Source organism: Nyctibius grandis, chromosome 9 (assembly GCF_013368605.1).
Source record: "Nyctibius grandis isolate bNycGra1 chromosome 9, bNycGra1.pri, whole genome shotgun sequence".
NCBI lineage: Eukaryota > Metazoa > Chordata > Aves > Nyctibiiformes > Nyctibiidae > Nyctibius > Nyctibius grandis.
Window position 1 is genome coordinate 35,644,861 of NC_090666.1, and position 19,141 is coordinate 35,664,001.

Genomic DNA, 19,141 nt, shown 5'->3' on the forward strand with positions numbered 1-19,141 from the left:
AAAATATCAGCCCCTCTCTCTCCATGACCACCAAACTTCCCTCGCTGTTGACAGAGATTTGGAAACAAACAGAAAATAATTGCAGTGTCTTCGAAGAAAGGAGACAGAACAAACTGTGTCAGGGCAAAAAACTTGCTTGAGGTTTAGCAATACAAAACCAAAAGAGCCAATTTAAGGAGCAGAACGGTGGTTATCACGTGTGCCCTCGGCATCATGCCGGAATTCCCCCTCTTTTTCGGCCGGGGTCCGTTGCAGAGTGGAGTGTTGCAGCAGCTGATACAAACAGAGTTCACCTTCCCTGGAGAACAGAAGGACTGGTACCCAGCAGAGGCGATCAGACACGCTGCTGAAGATGCGCAGGACTTGCGATACATGATTCCTGTGACACAGAGCAAAGTTACTTAGTTTGATATGAACACGGTTTTGCTTTACAACACGATTCAAGCTTGAGAACTGTTGCAAAACCAGTTTACATCTCCAAAGTGATGCTGGTGATTAAGCCAGACACCTCAGCTGTGACAGGGCTAACGGCTCTGCACTGCAGGAGAGTCACAGTCCCTCTGGTTTGGATTTTTCTTTTATTCGATTCTGGTTGGAACCAAAAATATTACAAACTTGATTTACATAATGGATATCAAATGATGCATTTTATAACCAGAATTCTTCATCTTTTGGAATAAGCTGTTTAAATAGCTATAACTGAAATGCAGTTAGTTTGAAAATGACCTTTGTTTCTGTTGCTGAACATGCCTGAATTGTTTAAGGTGTCTTAGTTTTCTATGCTGTTAATTTGTCTTTTGAACATTTTATTTCCATTTCTTGTTCATTTGCCACACAGAGACAAGTAACCACGAGTAAAAGGAGAATGACTGTCTGCAAAACTTTCATGTCCTCCCCCGCCCTTTTATTTTTTTTAAAGAAAAACTAGTACTTTTCCAGGTAATCTCAGTTCTTGATGTCTTTGAAGCATCTGAACAACAAAAAAGTTCCATTTGTACAGAAATGGCTTTTCTGAAAGTCTTCCTTTTCTTAATGTAATTTAATTTAACCTAATTTTAATTAATAATCTAATTAAGTTTATAATTTCTCAGATTGTTTGTACCTGAAAAAAGTACATTCTGATGCACATAGCATCAGATGTTATTGTAAAATGGTTTATAAAAGCTTTAACTACATAGTTGCATTTCCGCCTGTCACAGTAGAAAATGGTTGCGGCAGTTCTACCTCTCATTACTCTAAAGTTTTTGTGCAAGCGATACAGTAGAAATTGTGTGCTGGAAAAACATAGACCTAACACATAAACAAATAACGGAGGTTTGCTTGTATTGCCTTGCTGTTACAAAAAGAGGTGAATATTTCTAAGGATAATAAAGTCACTACTCCGTTTGAATATGGGATTCTCAAAAGTTTTTTTTCTTCTGAAGGGAACAAGAACAGGATTCCCACGGAGAACGGTGCCTCTGCATCCTGCAGCACGGTCCCATAATGTTTTTAAATACACAGAGATCGAGACTCTTTTGGAAGGAGTGCAGCAGGAATATGACCTGTAGGTACTGATCTTACAGTACCTGCAGATACTAGTTCAGTCCCCGGGGACTTTGGAAATAAGCACTCCAGCACCTACACAGCCCAGCAGACACCTCTGCAGCAGTGACTGCCACTGCGCTACTGAGCACTGTGTATAGCAGCAAAACACTGTTTGGGTTCTGCTTAGAAAGGAGGATTTCCTGTCTTCTGAGGATTTTAATTAAAGCAATTCTTTTATACTGTCATAACATTGCTGCTATCCCAGCAATGCAGGGGTTTCCCTGTTTTGTGTTCTCCCTCTGCAAATCTAAACTCTGAAACGTGTTTTAAGGTTAAACGTATGAAGAGAAGCCCTCAGGTCAGCATTGAATCTTCGTCTGTCTCCAGTGAGCTTCAATCAATCAACACAGCAGGTAGAGCCTTTTCTCAAGAAGGAAGAGGAGCTACAGGCTGTCGTAGCTGTAGCAGCAAAGACACACAGATCAGGAGGCACAATCTTTATTACTATAGTTTGCAAAAAGAAGAGAGCTCTGTCTCTGTTGACAAACCACTGCTGTCAAGGAGCCTCAAGTGTGCTGCCACTGATCGGCTTACAATGCTGAAATCTCAGCTCATGCTTCACACAAAAACCTGGTGCTTTGTCCATGTTCCTCCTGCAGTCTTGCAAGAGCTGAGGCAGACGTGACCCTTCCCATGGCTACTATTAACTTTTTCCCTTCCCCTTCCCTCTTGAGAAAGCAATCCTGTATTCAATGGAACTAGGCACAGCGATTGTTCTTCCATCTCCAATCCCGCATCTCCTCATCACGGATTCCTCCCCTGCACCTACAGCCACCCACCAAAGCCGGCCGTTCCTCAGTCTGCCCTACGAACAGCAGTGAATCTCAACTTTCCCCTCAAATATCAAGCTTCTAAAAAGCTTTTGACATTGGCAGATTTCCTGTTCTCATTGTTTTATAGATCACTCTCTTCCTGCCATTTCCTTTTCACAGGATGACTGCAAAGCCCTGTTCACAATTTGAACTAGTGATTTATTATTCTAGGTCCCTGAAATATCATATCATTTGCAATTTTCCTGTAGACAAGGAGGCTAGAATTGTTCAGTGCTGTGAACAACGAGATAATGCCTTCTGAGGCACGGTTTTCACCAGCCAACTCTAGGAGACCTCTCCTGCAAAAAATCAAAGTCCTGCAGTTTAACTCCGTGTGTTTACAACAGCTCTGTTCTCCAGGATAAATTCCACAGAATAACCTTGAGCTCCTTTTGAAGTCAAAACACAGTATTCCTGCACAGATGGACAATGTTCATGCCTAAATAGAGAGAATAATGTAACTAGTAGTAAAATCCCATTGTAACACCTCCTGTGGCTGTAAATATGTCTTACAGTAGGAAATTCCACTCCCAAACGATTATTTATTCCCATTCCCAGCCCTAGTAATCTGAATTGTAACATGATTCTTTACATAATTAAAAAAAGTCAGCACTTCTAACACGTTTTCAATACCTACGTGGCTAAAGACATGCCCTTCACATCCAAGTGGTTTTTCTTTAAGTACTGATAGATTCTTTCGAGCTCACAAATCAGCTGCTATCATACACTAACTGTGCTTTTTACGAAGCATCAGATATGAACTAAACTTGATCAGCAGAGAAAGGCTGTGCTTTTTCTCTAATTCTGCAGTGTCCTTATAGCAAGATACAATGAAGACGGGCATAGAAGATTGATGGAAAAAAAGAACATTAGCACTATAGGAATGACATTTTAAATAGTACGAATTAAAGAAAGGCGGGAAAAAAGACTCTTAAACCTTCTTCCTATCATATTGTGATTCCAGTTTAACTGTGGTAGGAAATAAATTAGTACAACTGACTTCCATGGTTTGATGGGAAGGCTGGGGGAAGAGTGGTTAGAAAGCGGCCCGGCAGAAAGAGACCTGGGGGTGCTGATCGACAGCCGGCTAAACATGAGCCAGCAGTGTGCCCAGGTGGCCAAGAAGGCCAATGGCATCCTGGCCTCTATTAGGAATAGTGTAGCCAGCCGGTCTAGGGAAGTGATCGTCCCTCTGTACTCGGCACTGGTGAGGCCGCATCTTGAGTACTGTGTCCAGTTCTGGGCCCCGCACTTCAAGAAAGACATTGAGGTGTTGGAGCGAGTCCAGAGGAGGGCGACCAAGCTGGTGAAGGGTCTGGAGGGTCTGACCTACGAGGAACGGCTGAGGGAGCTGGGGTTGTTTAGCCTGGAGAAGAGGAGGCTCCAATGTGACCTTATTGCAGTCTACAACTACCTGAAGGGAGGTTGTAGCGAAGTGGGAGTTGGCCTCTTCTCCTGGGCAACTAGTGATAGGACAAGAGGACACAGCCTCAGGCTTCGCCGGGGAGGTTCAGGTTGGACATTAGGAAGCATTTCTTCTCAGAAAGGGTTATTAGACATTGGAATGGGCTGCCCAGGGAGGTGGTGGAGTCACCATCTCTGGATGTGTTTAAGAAAAGACTGGACATGGCACTTAGTGCTATGGTCTAGTTGACAGGGTGGTGTCAGGGCAACGGTTGGACTCGATGATCCCTGAGGTCTCTTCCAACCTGGTTGATTCTGTGATTCTGTGATGCCAGGGACACTACACTCCTTGCTCCAGTAAACAGGTTCATGTACCCCACTTGCTGCAGTTCACCCGCGGACTTCAGACGGGACACCGGCATCCTTTCCGGATTATCTCTACAGATTAATTGCTTTTATATCTCAAGGATGTCTTTCCTCAGACTCCTCTCTTGCAGTGGTTTATTGTACTGTTGAGCCAGGTCTGAAACTATTTCCTCACTCGATCACCACCAGCTGGCTGAACTGCAGACAGTTTTTCAAAATGGTTTTCATCTGCCTCATAAGACTCATACCACAGACATAACTGGTAATTACCGGATATTCTTGCCTGAGCAATCAGCTTGATACATTCATTAACACATCACCTAGAAATATAATTGCAAACCTTTCTGGGAGCTACCTCAGATTGTTGAGAGTTGCTGCCTAGGCAAGGATACTACACGTTTTACACTCTGCTTTTACTGGGAAGGGATCATTCCCAGCTACCTACCCTCAACAGCTTACACCAGTGCTCAATTAATATATTTACTAATACACCATTAGTATATTTACTGCCCAGTCTCTTGATGGATGAGTACCAAATAACTCATCCTTTCTCATGGATTCAGCAGCCCCCCGACAGCAGTGTAGGTGATGTATATGCATAGGTACTATAATGATGTTTTACTATGAAGTACCTACTACTGACCAACTGATTTTCCTTCGTTTTGCCTTCAAGGTTTGTGGAGTTGGCTGAGGATGTAGTTCAAATACAAATACTTTTAAGAAGAGAGAGCAGTACACAAAGCTAGAATATCTGCGTGATAATGCAGTAATATTCACACCCTCTCCTTCCACATACACCTACTAAAACTACTTTTTTTTTAAAAAAAAAGCTTTGGGCTTAAATTGGGCATTGAAAATTTAGTCCTAGACTAAACAACTTGCCCATTGTTACACCTTTCTCTGCCTCCCACGCAATCATACATTTAGATAGTGTCAAGGCCCAAACTACTATTTCTGCAGGATTTCTGCAATGGAGTGATGGAGGTGTAAATGTCAAGGCTTGTCTATAGCTCCTGCTTGCAATATTGATTTTTCTCATCTAGATCCATTCTACGCACACCTCCCCACAACTGCCAAGCTCAACCCCCCTGGTTAGCTGCAGTCTAGTCCTGTGTATCTGCACCCTGGTGCTGTTTAGGCCGCATGCAGGTGCATTCAGTCTTGACAGCAACAAACAATTCATGCTACAATTTATTCAAATCCAAAAGTGAGAGTTCTTCCACCTACCCTGTCTGCAGAGCCCAGTACATGTTCTCTTGAATAACAGCTTAACTTGTTACTAGGACAACCAAAAAAGGTGACATCACACCTACTTCTTACACTCTGTGTTTGCAGAAGGCACCAGAAGATCCAAGCTTTTTCTCGTACTGCTTGAAAAGGATCTTATTAGGCACCTCCGATTCTTCTGTTATAGCAGGTACAGACAAAAAAGAGCAAGTGTAAGCATGACTCTCCAACTTAAGATCCAACCATAATCCTAGCAGTGCGTAAATTTAGTTTGCACCGGTGCTCTCAAGACTGTCCTTCAGCAAAATACAGAATGTCTCTGAAGCCAAACTAGGCAACCAGGATACCACCTCCGAGATCAGTGACCTAATCTCCAAAAGACAGTCCCCTTCCCACTCAGTGACCCAACTGCTCCAAAACTGCGTTCTGCAAGGGCACACCTTGACAGGAAATGCATCCCTCTGCTTCACCCCAGGACACTCGTGGCCACAAAACTCTTAGCTGTAAGTTTGACTCCCGTCAAGAAGACGATGTTGCTTCACCCAATGCTAGCTTCTAAGCCAAATGCTCTATCTCACGGGCTATGACTGACACTCCTCATTTTTAAAGAAAGCTTTTGCTACAGTGGTTTATACATATCCAATTTTGTAGGCATACATAAAGTCAGATTTGTCTTCTGGAACTCAAGCCACAAATACTGCGTTAGCAAAATGTTCTGCACATGCTCTGACTATGTCTGCTGCATGAAACCTTTCGGAGCATTAGAAAACAGTCTATGCCCAACTAGGGTCCAGGAACAAGGCATCCTTGAGCAGTCACAAAACTGCCTTTTCAAGACTGGACCAGGAGTTGGAGGCATATATAGAGCCATAGCTTCAGGCATGTAGAAAAGTTTCATATCTTAAGATAAATAACTCGGAAAGTCAGCAGGCAGATCAAGGCAAGTTTTGGGGCATGCCATTAAGACACTGACAGAATTTCTCCACTCAACTCTTTTAGATTCGGTGCTTAATCTTGCCCATCTCCTCCAAGCAAAAGGCAGAACACTGGCCAACAGTGGACAATTCATATTGTGGCACACACAACCCGTGTGAAGGTCCCAGAAGCTGTCCTAGCTCTAGCATTAGCATGCTTTCATGATTTGCATGCGATTTGTTTTGGGTGTTCTCTTGATGTTGTTGTTCATAAAGAGAAGCACGAGGACCATGTATATGAACTGATACTCCCCCCTTGTTTTAGTATCTTGAATAGTTCCAGTTATCTTATTTCACTGAAACTTTCAATTTTCTGGTCTTGGTGAATCTGCAAGTTTTCCTGCTTTTTGTGCTTAGTCTTGATGCCTTGTCTGCCTATCCATGCCTGCTTTGTGATTTCCATTATATATTTCACCCTTTATTTCTTGTCCTAAACTGTCACTTACTTACCCTCCACTTGAGTGAATTTCAGTACCCAGCAGGAGTTATAAAAGATCTTTTTGTGATGTATGCTGAAATCTAAAATGAGAACTTATTCTAGCGCAAGAACAACACGTAAACATTTAATATCCCTTTCTGAGGTACATAAAATATATAGTGACTATTTCTGGATTTTAATATATCAGTAATGTTCAAAATTGGCTCAAACAGTACACAAATAGGTTTCTAAATTATGGTTTCTAGTTTTCATATTAGGTTTTATGCCCATCTTTTTACGCCTTCAATAGTTTTGGTATAATAATTGTCTATTCCTTAGCTAGTACCTCTTCACATACATCATACAGTGACAGACTGCAAGAGGTCCTATTGCAATTTGCTCTGTTTTCTAGAGAAAGTGATTATAAATATTTTCTCTAATAAGGTTCTAAATATGTTAGAAGGTGACTGAATGTTGAAAAGCAATTGTTCTTCTGACATTGTACTTCCCCAAACAGTTGTGGGTTTAGTTAGATATGTTTTTATTGGTTTAAAATATGAATTAAGCTTCCCCAACACAAATATTTTCATCTATGATTGTAAATGCACTGTAAAAAACAGTTTAAGCCACTGTAAAGTATAACCATATCCAACCATGTCCTCTGTGTTTCACTTTACACTAACTCTTCCTGTCCTTGTCTTCTCAACTTTCTCTCTGGAGCTCACAAGTGGTTTAAATAATTTGCACCTTGACAGAAATTTTATCATGAAATTCACTAATTGCCTTATAAACAGCTAATTAAATACTGTAAGCAACCATGATCAGTGTTTTCCAGCTGAAAAAACAGAGGCACTGAAATTAAGTGACTTGAAATCTATTGCAAAGCTACATCACACACTTCCTGATTTTTAATCCTGTGTTTTAGGACTGCAGCTATTTCATCCCAGCCCCTCCCTTTGATGCATTCAGTAGACAAGATAAAAGCATGTTGATGCCATTAGGCTCTTACAGAGCATACAATTCCGTAAAAAAAAAAAAAAAAATAAATAAAACACCCCCCACCAAACTCTACCTGGTTGAATTAGCATATTTTCATCATAATTTTCTGTGAAAACTTACTCAATATCACCACAACTCCTCCATATATTTGGCACTATTTAAAAGTTGCATTTTTTTTGCAGAAACTAATAGGAGAATTTTGACAGTGAAAGACTGGCCTCCTCATTCTCCTTCTGACCCTAAATGACATGACATCTTGCAGAAATTAAATCATCTTAGAAGAAAACTGGACAATTGCTGACCGACAGAGGACAAGGGTTTGGATTACCATGATATCTCTTTTCAGGTCAGGCCTTCTAATTCTGGTACTGGAAATATGACTCAAAACTGCCTTGTTAATAGCATAAATAACAGCACAAAGTAGTCTTTGTCACCGCTTGCAGCATCACAAGGCAGAAGCAAGGCATTAAAGTGCTTAAAAATGCATAGGCTGAGAAAGTTAAGTACAGCTGCTAATGGTGGTATTATCAAATATTTTTTTAAAGCCACAGGAGGCTACAAACCAGAAGTGAAAGCTCAGCTTTCACCTGCATATCTAATTCTTTTGTTTTCTACTGTCCTTGTTCATTTCTCTGCTCGCTAATGTCGACTTACAGTCAAGCACTAAAACAATCTTTCAAACAAAGTTGGCTCACAGCCTTCCATCATCAGTGCTTTCCTGATACAAAGGTATCAAGATCTAAATGGCCTTGGATATTGAGACTGAAATATACTCGAGCTTCTAGTGAGAGAGGTAAACTTCTTGACAATCCTTATCTGCTGAAATGAACTGGGAAGCCACAGTCCTCATGCCTTTACAAATGTTAAAATGCTCTATACTCCTGTAATAAGTCCCATAAATAATTTTACACATGAATAGTCTTGTGGCATCCTACTAATGAATGTCCTTACCAGTTTCAATGGAATGGCTCACCTGTTCACACTTGCACACCAGTACCTTTCAAATCCATTCCGCTTTTATATCCTTAGCTATTTTCATGCTTACAGTTTTGCAGTCTGTTCAACTTCAGAGTAGGATTTGCCTGGGTTTTATATTACTTTTTCTACATTCAAAGACTCATTGGTAATTTGGCAAAATAGGTTATATCAAGTTTTCAAAAAAAAATATCCAGACTACAAAGGAAAAATGGAAATGAAAACAGTTTGGATTAATGAAAATGCTTGCCAATGTTTTGATGAGGTCACTGGGAGCTAAGACAAGTGATAGAGTCAGGCCACAAGAAATTTTTGGAAACACAGACTCATTTGTGTGTGAAATGCAATAGGAAACTCTTAAAGGAGGTTTAAGAGACACCAGGTTGTGGGCACTGTATCCTCACAAAATTCATTTGTATAGCTTTCATACAAGCCTGAGAAATAAAGTAACATAAAAAGCTATTGTCCATGTCCTGTGAAAAATGAAATTCACTGGACCAGATACCACAACTTCCTTAAAATAATACAGCCCTTCATCACTTCTGCACTTGGTTCTTTGTCGTGACTTTCAAGCCATAAACTGCTTGAACTGTTAACTCCACTGTTGCTTTTCTATACGTAAAGGCAGTCAGATCAGCGATCTACTACATACTGTCTGTAATTTCTCCTTAGCTGACGCACTTAGGTCAGTTCATCCCATGTGTGACTGGAAGTTTTCTGAGCAACCCAAAGACTGGAAGGAATCTACCAGCAACAAAACAGCTTTGGCATCTAAAAAAGTGTTTCTGAATACAATATATCCACAGCTCCCAGTTCTCAGCAGACAGTACAAATTAACAACATAGATTGTAAGTCTTTTATTCAGTATCAAAAATGAACTGCATGTTTCCAGTATTGGTTACTATGTCATCATTTCATTGGGCACCAGGTAGCATGAGACACAATGTTATAGGTAACAACAGTCACATGCCAAGTTTTTGCCTTTTTTTTTTTAATTGGCAGTAAAGATTTATTATATTATACTTTGATTTAAAAAAAAAAAAAATCAAAAGTTCTTTGGACTTATGTGGATCTGCTTTGACCAAAAGAGACAGTGCAGAAGAAAATAAAAATTAAAAAAAAGTCCACCGCCAGCTCAATGGATGTTTCTTAGAATTTCCAAATGGATACTGGGAATGCAGCCATTACCTATAAAACTTTAATGCCTACAGTGATTCTGAAGACATTAAACTTTGTTTGCTGTTTTAATCATTTTGTCAATAAATGTACACCAGAGTATAATTTCCCCTTGATACAAGTATGCAATTAGTACTAATGGATGCTATACATGAAAACAGAAAAAAGTCTGTGCTTCTGTAATCCTGAACAGCCACACATGAAGTAACTTAATCATGGCAGCAGCACTGTAAGATTAAAAAAAAAGTAATAACCACAGGTAAAGAATTTACCGTAGGCCAACTCATCACACAACTTAGACACCGGCTCTCCTCTGCCTGGTAAAACAAATGACTGGGAAACCAATACTGAGAAGAGTTAAATAAATAATCAAACAAACAATATTATAGTTCAACAGTGAGATGATGATCTCATTCATGATGTTCATATGCACTACTTTTAAGCGCACAATTACAGCAATTGCTTTAATTACACTGCAGGATTATATACTATGTAAATATATTAAAAAGATCATTGTAAACCAAACAAATAAGAGAAGTTTCTTATTGCAGAGTAATAGAAATAACGAGGTGGTTTCCCAATTCACTTGCAAAGGAAAATTCATAAACAATCTTAGTTTTATATAGACAGACATTTAAAAATAGCAGTCTTGCTACTGTGGATCATCTTTTTTTCTCCTTGCAAAAGTAAGTGTGTAAAAGTACGTCACAACTACATTAGAGCACAAGGTACATTGTTTAAAACATACACCTGAGCAGGTTTACTTGCAATGAGTTCTGAGGAATTTACACTGGCTACCTTTCTGGGCTGACTGGTTTGTCTCAAGCTTTATTCCTTTCTGGTCTATTCCCATTGCAAGTTTCATTTTGCCTTCAGTAGGTTTTAGCTCAGCCTTAACACTCAGAAAGCTCTTGCCTTCAGTAAAAGCTAAACTTCATTATCAGTACGTTTTCTATGATAGATGTATAAAAGCATCTATACATTATATACTCATCTATGTATCATCAAGATGTTTCATCTGATCCCAATATACTGTGGGATTTCTTTGTTCCTATATATATTCTAAAAACGAAGGAGCACTGGCATGTCTATGTTAAAAGTTCATAGACAGGAAGGAGAGGCAAGTGGGAGGGGGGAATCTGCCATGGGTGTTTCCACAAAGTATCTGCAAGTGGAATTATTATAAGCAAGAACTCTGATCCTTTGTCAAACATTTCATTTATACAGTTTTCAAACACCCGCTCATCCAGCTGAAGAACGCACTAGAAATGTATCCCTTATGTTAATTTCTGTGGCACAAAATTACTTGGTGTAGTCTTCAGTGCCACTGCCCATTCTCACCATTCTTCCCTCTAAAGGAAGAAAGCACTGATTTTTTTTTTAAAAAAGATTAAATTAACAAATCCATTTGTAAGATTTTGTATCACAGGCAAAATACTGTCCTATCCTTCTGTCTCTCCCACTGGAACAGAATGTTAACATAACTGCATAAAACTTGTTCTAGCAAAATTTTTAAATCAACTCTGCTTGAAGTGAGAAAAATATTTTGTCATTTACTTGACGAAGTCTCCAATTCTGGGCACTGACAGATCCCCAAAGTGCAACTGCAATATAAACTGCCACAGCAAAGCGTGTGTTTGCAGGGGAGGCAGAATTACACCAGTTCCACATAACCACTTAATCAGAAACATGCTTACCTACTGCTCAGTTCTAAGTTCATTTTAAGTTGTGAAATGGAGCAAATTTCTACTTGATACTACAAACAGCTGGGGTAACATGCCTGCCAATCTAATTCAAAGTATTGGTGATTCCTACCTGCGTTCTTAGCTACTCACATCAGAGGCAGCCACAGTAACAGCCACTTTGTAAGCTCTGGGTTAGGAACATGCCTATGCTACTGTTATTTCTCACCTGAAGCCAAAAAGTATTTCCTAAGATTGGTTCTCCAGAAATTGAAATAATGTTCTGAGAGAACATAGTGACATTTAAAGCACTAACCCTAATTTTATAGCAACTGAAGAGGAGTGGTATGATCAGGCACAAGGAACTGTTTACAACATAAATGAGAAAACCTGCACAGAGTTGTAGCTCTCCGCTGTGTTGCTTATAGAAAGTTTAATACAGAAATGAAGTTGAACCATAGAGCTGTCATTGCACAACTCGATGAACACCAACAAATATGTAAGAAAAAAAGTCACTGGCTACAAGCTGGGGACTATACTGTAGGCACACCACAGAATGTAAGGCAGCGACCCCCTTGATAGCAAAACAAACACAGAGGTTAGTGCACACTGCAAAGGAAGGGTGACTACATCAATAGGTTACTGATTCACACCATGAACTTTATCTCAAAATACTGCATTTAACTTTTAAATAAGGTTTAGGAGAACTTGTAACATTTTGCTCACTGACACAGCTATATTTTATTAAGGACAAAAATGGGTTAGTCTATAAAAATTAAATTATACTCCTTTGACTGTATCTAGTCAAGAGGAAAAACCTCTAATTATGAGATTGTGCTGTCAAATAAATGAAAGTTCACATCTTTCATATTCTGGGTTAAAAATTCAGACTCAAGTCTATTATAAATTAAAATCAATATTTGAAACATTTCAGCTTTCAGTGATAAGCAAAAACTTATGAGTCAAGTTATGAAATAAGCTGGTAGAAGTAGAATGAATTATTAAGTAAAACTTGGGAGAATAAAGCATTTATATTACACACATTTAAATATCAATTAGGAAAAAAAACCAATAAAGGATGATGAACTGAATCATCTCTGTTTTACAACCAATCCTCTCTAGAATTGACTGGGGATAACAGAGAAGCTAAGCTTGCAATGTAAATTTCACTCAGTTTGAAATAGGTTAAAAATATACATTTATTCACTAGCTGAAATTTACAATCTCTAAGCTTAAAATGAATAAGAACTGCATTTATAGAAGCAAATTAAATAAAATAGAAAAGTGGTACCTGCTATGCACAGCATGCTAGTTACCTCCTAAAGGGAAAATCCAAGGATCTGCTCAGAGACAATATAAAATTGCACAGAAAAAACCCCCACCCACAAGTTTCTTTTAAGAGCTCCTTATTTACTATATCGCAAACCAATTTCCTCATAGGAGTAAGGACAAGTTATGCATCAATGTATGTCTAAAATCTATGAAAACAGTTCTAATTTGCATTTTCAATGTGCCACAGTCACACTGGCCAGACTGCAGTCTTGCCGGCTGGTCCGAGAGAAGACGCGTGACTGACTACCCCACCCCACACGTGCAGCACACCAGCGGCTGTCTCGTAATGTATCCGCAGGGGTGCGTACGCACACGTGCGAGCCCACTGATCCAAAAGAGTTGCACTTTAATCTGTGAGGGGTTTACTTGACTGAAAACACTTTTCCAACATTCACCTGAAGCGAAGATTACAGATACGTTGTTTCTGGAAGGCTGATACAGTCTGAGGTTGTATTGAAATGAAAACATGAAGGAACCAGGGAAGCTACTTTTATAAAAAAGCAGCAAACAAGAAACACCAAACAACTGTTAAGAATTAAATGAGAACTGACTTCCTTGCCTGTGTCTATATACCATGTTGATAGCCCTTTGAATCGCCACAGCATCCATTCAAACCTATTATAAACACTATAAAAGCTGTGGTGTGCAGAGAGCAAAGCCTTCAAACATTCATTTAGAGGTACTCAGACTTTAAAAGTACCTTGCAAGCCATAACTATCTCCCATCCCCACCACCCTTTCTAAGTAAACGTGAAATAAAATACTCCAATAATATATAGCTTGAAAGAGACTAATCTTCCTTTAAACATATAGCTTTCTTCTCTACGCTGGGGAGCTTCTAAGTGTTTTACAGAAATACAGTCACTGTGGATGGTGTTACCCAGGATGAAACAAAAGTGCCAGCCGTTCAGCTACTGTTGGTAGGTAACAGCAATTGTTTATCTACGATTCCTAATGTAGTGACCTGAAACTACCAGCACAAGCGGAATGGCTGATTGACAAGTACTTTGAAATACTAATAATTAGTTTCCTAATGCAAAGGTCCAACGTTACTGTTCAAGGCATAGGCTGCACACATTTGCTAGGTAGAGAGGGATTCTGCTGTTGTTGAAGGACTCACTGAGAAAAGACAGACTACAGCTTGATTTGTATCAACAGCACAACAGTCCTTTACATCAGTAAGTTCCGCGCTCTAAAGCCTTGTCCTCAGTTGCAAGATGCGCAATCCCAGAGAGCAGCTTCCCCTTAAATCTGGGTTCTGAAGCTCCAACCTGCCCTCTGCTCCCCCTGTCCCTACTGCTTGGTACAGAGGTCACAGCTACCTTGAGCCACCAGTGAGGTGCTGCTGGCTTGCCCTTTTTAATGCCAGTGCTTAACGGCTGCCTGCAGTCAGAGCAGGATGCTGCATGAACTCCAGCTCCCACAGACACACTTCCTTGCCACCCACCCAGCCCTGAAGTCCCCAATAAAGCTGTAGTCTTCTACTCGCGTAGATAGCTACAGAGCAACGTGGTGGTCTAAAAATCAAGACAGTTCTCTCTAAATCTCAAGTGCCTTCCATGATGCTGAATTAAAAAAGGAATTTATAGCACAGCTCAAAAGACAATGAAGGTGATACACAGAATCACATCTAGTTTCCTCTTGAATGCATTTATCTCCAAATATGCTAACTTAATATTAATTACAGTACAGGAAAAGCCCCTCATATGTAGGAAATGAGTATGGCAAATATATCCATTTGCACCCTCCTCTCCCTCCCCAAACTCCCCAAAATGTTCTTTTTATCCTTCTCTCCCTTTTGCTTGATGTTTACTTTTATGGATGACAGCAAAGATGACTACAGTTTCCTTCCCTTAAGATGAACCCTCAGAGTATATGAATTGCTAGAGTAAATAAAAGAAAGAAGGGAATTACTAATTTAATGCTCTTCCATCTCTTGGGGAAAAAGCCCATGTAATTAACTGTAATGAGATTAAACTAACTTGTTGTTATTAATTTCCCAGTGAGGGAAACTAAATCTGAGACCCATAAGGCTGTGTATTAACATCTTTATCAACATTTGGCTTGCATCCTTCAGTTTTTACACCAATTTGAAAGGAAAGTCATTAACTTTATTGAGTTGCAAAGTCACTCAGCAGTATAAGAAATTGAATTTGGTCCCTCTAGGTAGGAACGCCAGGTTCATCTGTAGCTGAAGACTGTGAATGGGTGGAGCCAAAAGCAACAAATTGTATCCAATGCTAATAAACAGAAGTATAATTATTAAATTCTTACCAAAACTTTTTTCCATCACTTCTTTCTGACACATATCTTGAACATTCACTGTACAATTCACGATGAACTCTGGAGCAGAGCAGTCATTATTTAGCTGGAACTCCTCACACTGGTAGCACTGTATTTGCAAACCCAAACCTGGAACAGATACATAGAATTTTGCTCAGAATAATAGTAATAATATTAAAAAAAAACACCACCACCGGATGCCAGAAACCTTCCTTATCTTTCCCTCATCGCATTTTGCTGTTCCTGACTACCCAGCAGCTCAGCAAAGTACGGCTTTGACACAAATAACGTAAAATAAACGCGTCGCCCCCTTGGCTGAGGCGATGCCTTACCTGCTCAGCACTGGTTCACAAGCGGGCTCCGTTGACTCCGGGGCGGACAGGCTGCTGCACCGCCGCTCCGGCCCTGCCTCCCCCGGCGCGCCGCTGGGCACGGGGCCGCCAGCAGGCGGCGGGACCGGCACGGCGCGGGACCGGCACCCGCTGCCCCTCGCCCGCCCGGCCCCGGGGCTGCCCTCAGCGTAGCGGGCTAAAAACTATCCGCGCTCCGGAGAGAGCAACGCGGCTAATAGACACGCTTCGGCTCTTACCTGTGCGGACGGGTTTACTTAGCTACCAATTAATTACAAATGATTTAATTACTATTTGGCCATGCACAATTACAGCTGCGGAGCATCCTTCACCCGCCTCCTTTATCACGCAAACGAGGTGCCCCGCACAGCTCGCCACCAGCCGCTCCTCCCGCCCTCCGCTGGGCCCCGCGCCGCAGCGCGGCGGCTCCCGGACCCCCGTGGAGGAGCAGCGAGCGCCTCGTCCCGCAGCCGGGACCCCCAGCCCGCTTCTCCCCTCCGCTGGGCGCGCTGCGGCGGCGGGACCGAGCCTGCTCCCCCCCGGGGCTGACCGCCAACCCACGGCCCGCGGGAGGCGTGCGCGGCGCGGCCGGTCAGCAGGCGGCATCCTCCGAGTCCGGTGCCGGCTGCTGCGTGAGGAGCGCGCCGCGCGTCGCCCGCCCCGGGGGCGGCCAGCGCCGGGGCCAGCGGGCCGGGCTGCGCCCTCGCCGGCGGCGGGGAGCTCTCCGGGCCGCGGGCAGGACGGCGGGCTCTGCTGGCCCCTTCCCGGTGAACGCCTGGCGCCAGCTCCGTCGAGGGGCTGCGAGGGGACGAAGCCTCCCCGCGGCCGCTGCGGGCAGCGCCGAGCAGCGCGGGCTGCGGGGCAGCGGCGCGGAGCGCTTACCTGGAGCCAGGCACAATCCCCAGAAAGTTGCAGCGAGGAGGAAGAGTCGCATCCTCCCGGAGCCGCGGCCGCCGGGCTGGCGTGCGGTCGCGAAGGGGCATCAGAAGGAGGCAGCGGAGGCGCCGCGCACTTGTGCCGCTTCCCCGCCGCCTCCGCTGCCGAGAGGCGCCCCGGGCGCAGGCGGCGGAGCCCGCCCGGCCCCCGCCCTGCCCAGCCCTGCGCCGCGCTCCAGCCCCGCCGGAGTTCAGCGCTGAGACTGAAGAAACTGTACGAGAAGCGAGAGCTGGGGGGCGGCTCCCCCCTCCCTCCCCCAGCACCATGTGATGCCGGCGGAGCGGGGCGGGGATCCCCGCCAGCCGCCCCGCACCTTCCCTCGCCGGGCGCTCTGCGGAGTCGGGGAAAGTTCAGCAAGGGAGAAGACACCCCGCTCCTGCCCCGCACGCAGCCCGGAGCCCGGCCCGCACCGGCGTCCAACTTGCGCGGCGCTGCCGGCGGCTCCCGCGGCCCTCTGCCCGCCGAGGCCGCTCCCCAGGAGGCGGCGGCGAGGCACGGACACCCGGCCCCCTCCGTTTCCCCGCCCGCCCGAAGCCCACAGGTGGCTGCCGGAGGCCGCCGCGGGGGGAGTCACAGGCCGGGCCCCGAATAGCGGAACGGCCCCGCTGCCGGGCGCCGCCCGCCTCCCGCAGGCGCCCTGCAAAGCCCACCTTCCCCGGGAGGGACTGAGGGGAGGCGCGTGTGGCCCCTCACTCTGACGGGCGCCGTCCTCTCCCCTCGGCCCCCTGAAAGGGAATTCAAGCCTCGAAAGTGGGGGGAAACGGGCGCGGGCGGCCGCGTACGTGTCGGTGCGGCAATCCCCTGCCTGCGCGGACACTCGCCCGGGCTGGGGGTCGGTACCTCGCTGCCCGCGGGCGGGCGGCGGTTCCAGGGCCGGCGGGCGGTCCAGAGCCGTCCGCGGCAGCCCTCGCCCGGGGCACGCGGATGCCTCTCCACCGGCGGGGCGGGCTGAGGCGGCGGCGGCCGCTGGCGGGGGTGAGCGCGGGGCTGGCGCGGCGCGAGCGGCGCGGAGCCGTTGGCGGGGCGGGCTGAGGCGGCGGCGGCCGTGAGCGGGGCGGGGCGCGCTGAGGCGGCGCGAGCGGCCGGAGCCGTCGGCGGTCAGGGCCGAGGCGGCGCGAGCGGACGGAGCCGTCGGGGAAGCGGGCAGCGCCCGCCCGGGGTGAGGGCAGGTGGGGGACGCCGCGGTGCCGCGGCCTGGTCGTCGCTTCGGAAACGTTGCTTTTCGCCCTGTTTTGACCCAGCCTGGGGGGGGGGGTGGCTGACTCGTCTCTTCTCCCCCTCCACCCCCCCGATGACCGCGTATTTCTCTTTGATCGTTTCACAGCTTTGGCTGCAAGTGAAAAGTCTGAATTAAGCTTAAATTGCCTTTTAGTCGCCGTGTGGCGAATTCATGTCAACGACGGACTCCCATCCGCACGTGCGTTACTGTCGGGGCGCTGATCCCCCTCCTCTGCAGCTCGTCGGGCTGCACTGACTGCCCCCGCCCTTACACCCACCCCTTCCAAAAACCCCTCTTTCAGCACACACATGCAAGAGAAGTTTTATTTACGAAAGATGTTTCAATGAAAATTTCTTAAAAGTTGAAAAGACGATGCAACTTTATGGCAGAAATGACTTAAAATATAACAAATTGCACAAAATATTAACACCGATCATACAATATTTCAAAGATTAACAGCCATGTGCTAAAGAAACTGTAGAGTCTAGAAATATCCCAAATATATCTCGTTTACAGATTGCTGTACAAAAAGCAGTTATAAATACTTCACATCTAGAAAAAATACACAGAACCTTTGAAATAGACTTTCCCTTACATATAAACAACCTTTGTAGAAAAAACAAGAACACCCAACACACGCCAATCCCCTGGCTCCTCGATGTGTTTGAACTAGTCCCGGTTAGCACCAACATCTTCTTTCAGCGTGTCGCAAACAGGAGTTGAGTTTCGATTTTTTAAAAATTATTTTAGCATTTACAATGTCATTAAAATCAAACAGGGACTACAAAAGATACCACAACATGGTACATTCAGAAATTGACGGGAAATGAGTACAGAGAGGGTGGAAGCACAGAAGCTATGTTGTCGTCAGAAGTAAAGGCTGGTTTGTGTAGTTCTCACTACAAGACTCCCATTGGTGTCAGCAGCGAATTACTTTGACCCTGATCTTTCAGTTATGCACATGATTTATGAGGTCAGTACCAGCTGTATCAGGCCTTTCAACTATTTGTCTTCTCGCCATGTCAAAAGTCAAAACCCTTCTGAAATAAGACACCTGTTGTGAAGTTGTAGTAGCTGAAATGCACATTTCCCTAGAATGCCTGTATGGAATTGCACTAAGAATAAAAAATAAAGTATGTTTTGTAAAAGGGAGTCTAAGAAAGTTTATTTCAGACAATTTGGCAGGCTCAGGTTTGTGGTAATGCAGTGTTTCTACGTACAGTTTTAAGACTAGAACAATTATAAATCTTCTTAAAAAAATCTACTAACTTTTCTTGTTAATATTAACGTCAATTTCTTTAAGTTAGTAATCTGCCATTACAGGAGCATAGCACCAATTTAATATTTATTGCTATCATTTACCCCTACAAATATATTTTCCCAAGATATTTACAACTGTACA

General features: G+C 43.9%; 1 protein-coding gene across 1 annotated transcript; it reads right to left on the bottom strand.

The window, feature by feature from the left end:
* Window positions 1-143: 143 nt before the first annotated feature.
* On the bottom strand, window positions 144-16,518 carry LYPD1 (LY6/PLAUR domain containing 1). Its single transcript, XM_068408221.1, has 3 exons — window positions 16,467-16,518; window positions 15,226-15,363; window positions 144-379 (listed from the first exon to the last, which is right to left on the bottom strand). The coding sequence occupies exons 1-3, from the start codon at window positions 16,516-16,518 to the stop codon at window positions 144-146; spliced, it is 426 nt and encodes a 141-aa protein (XP_068264322.1).
* Between the last annotated feature and the right edge of the window lie 2,623 nt (window positions 16,519-19,141).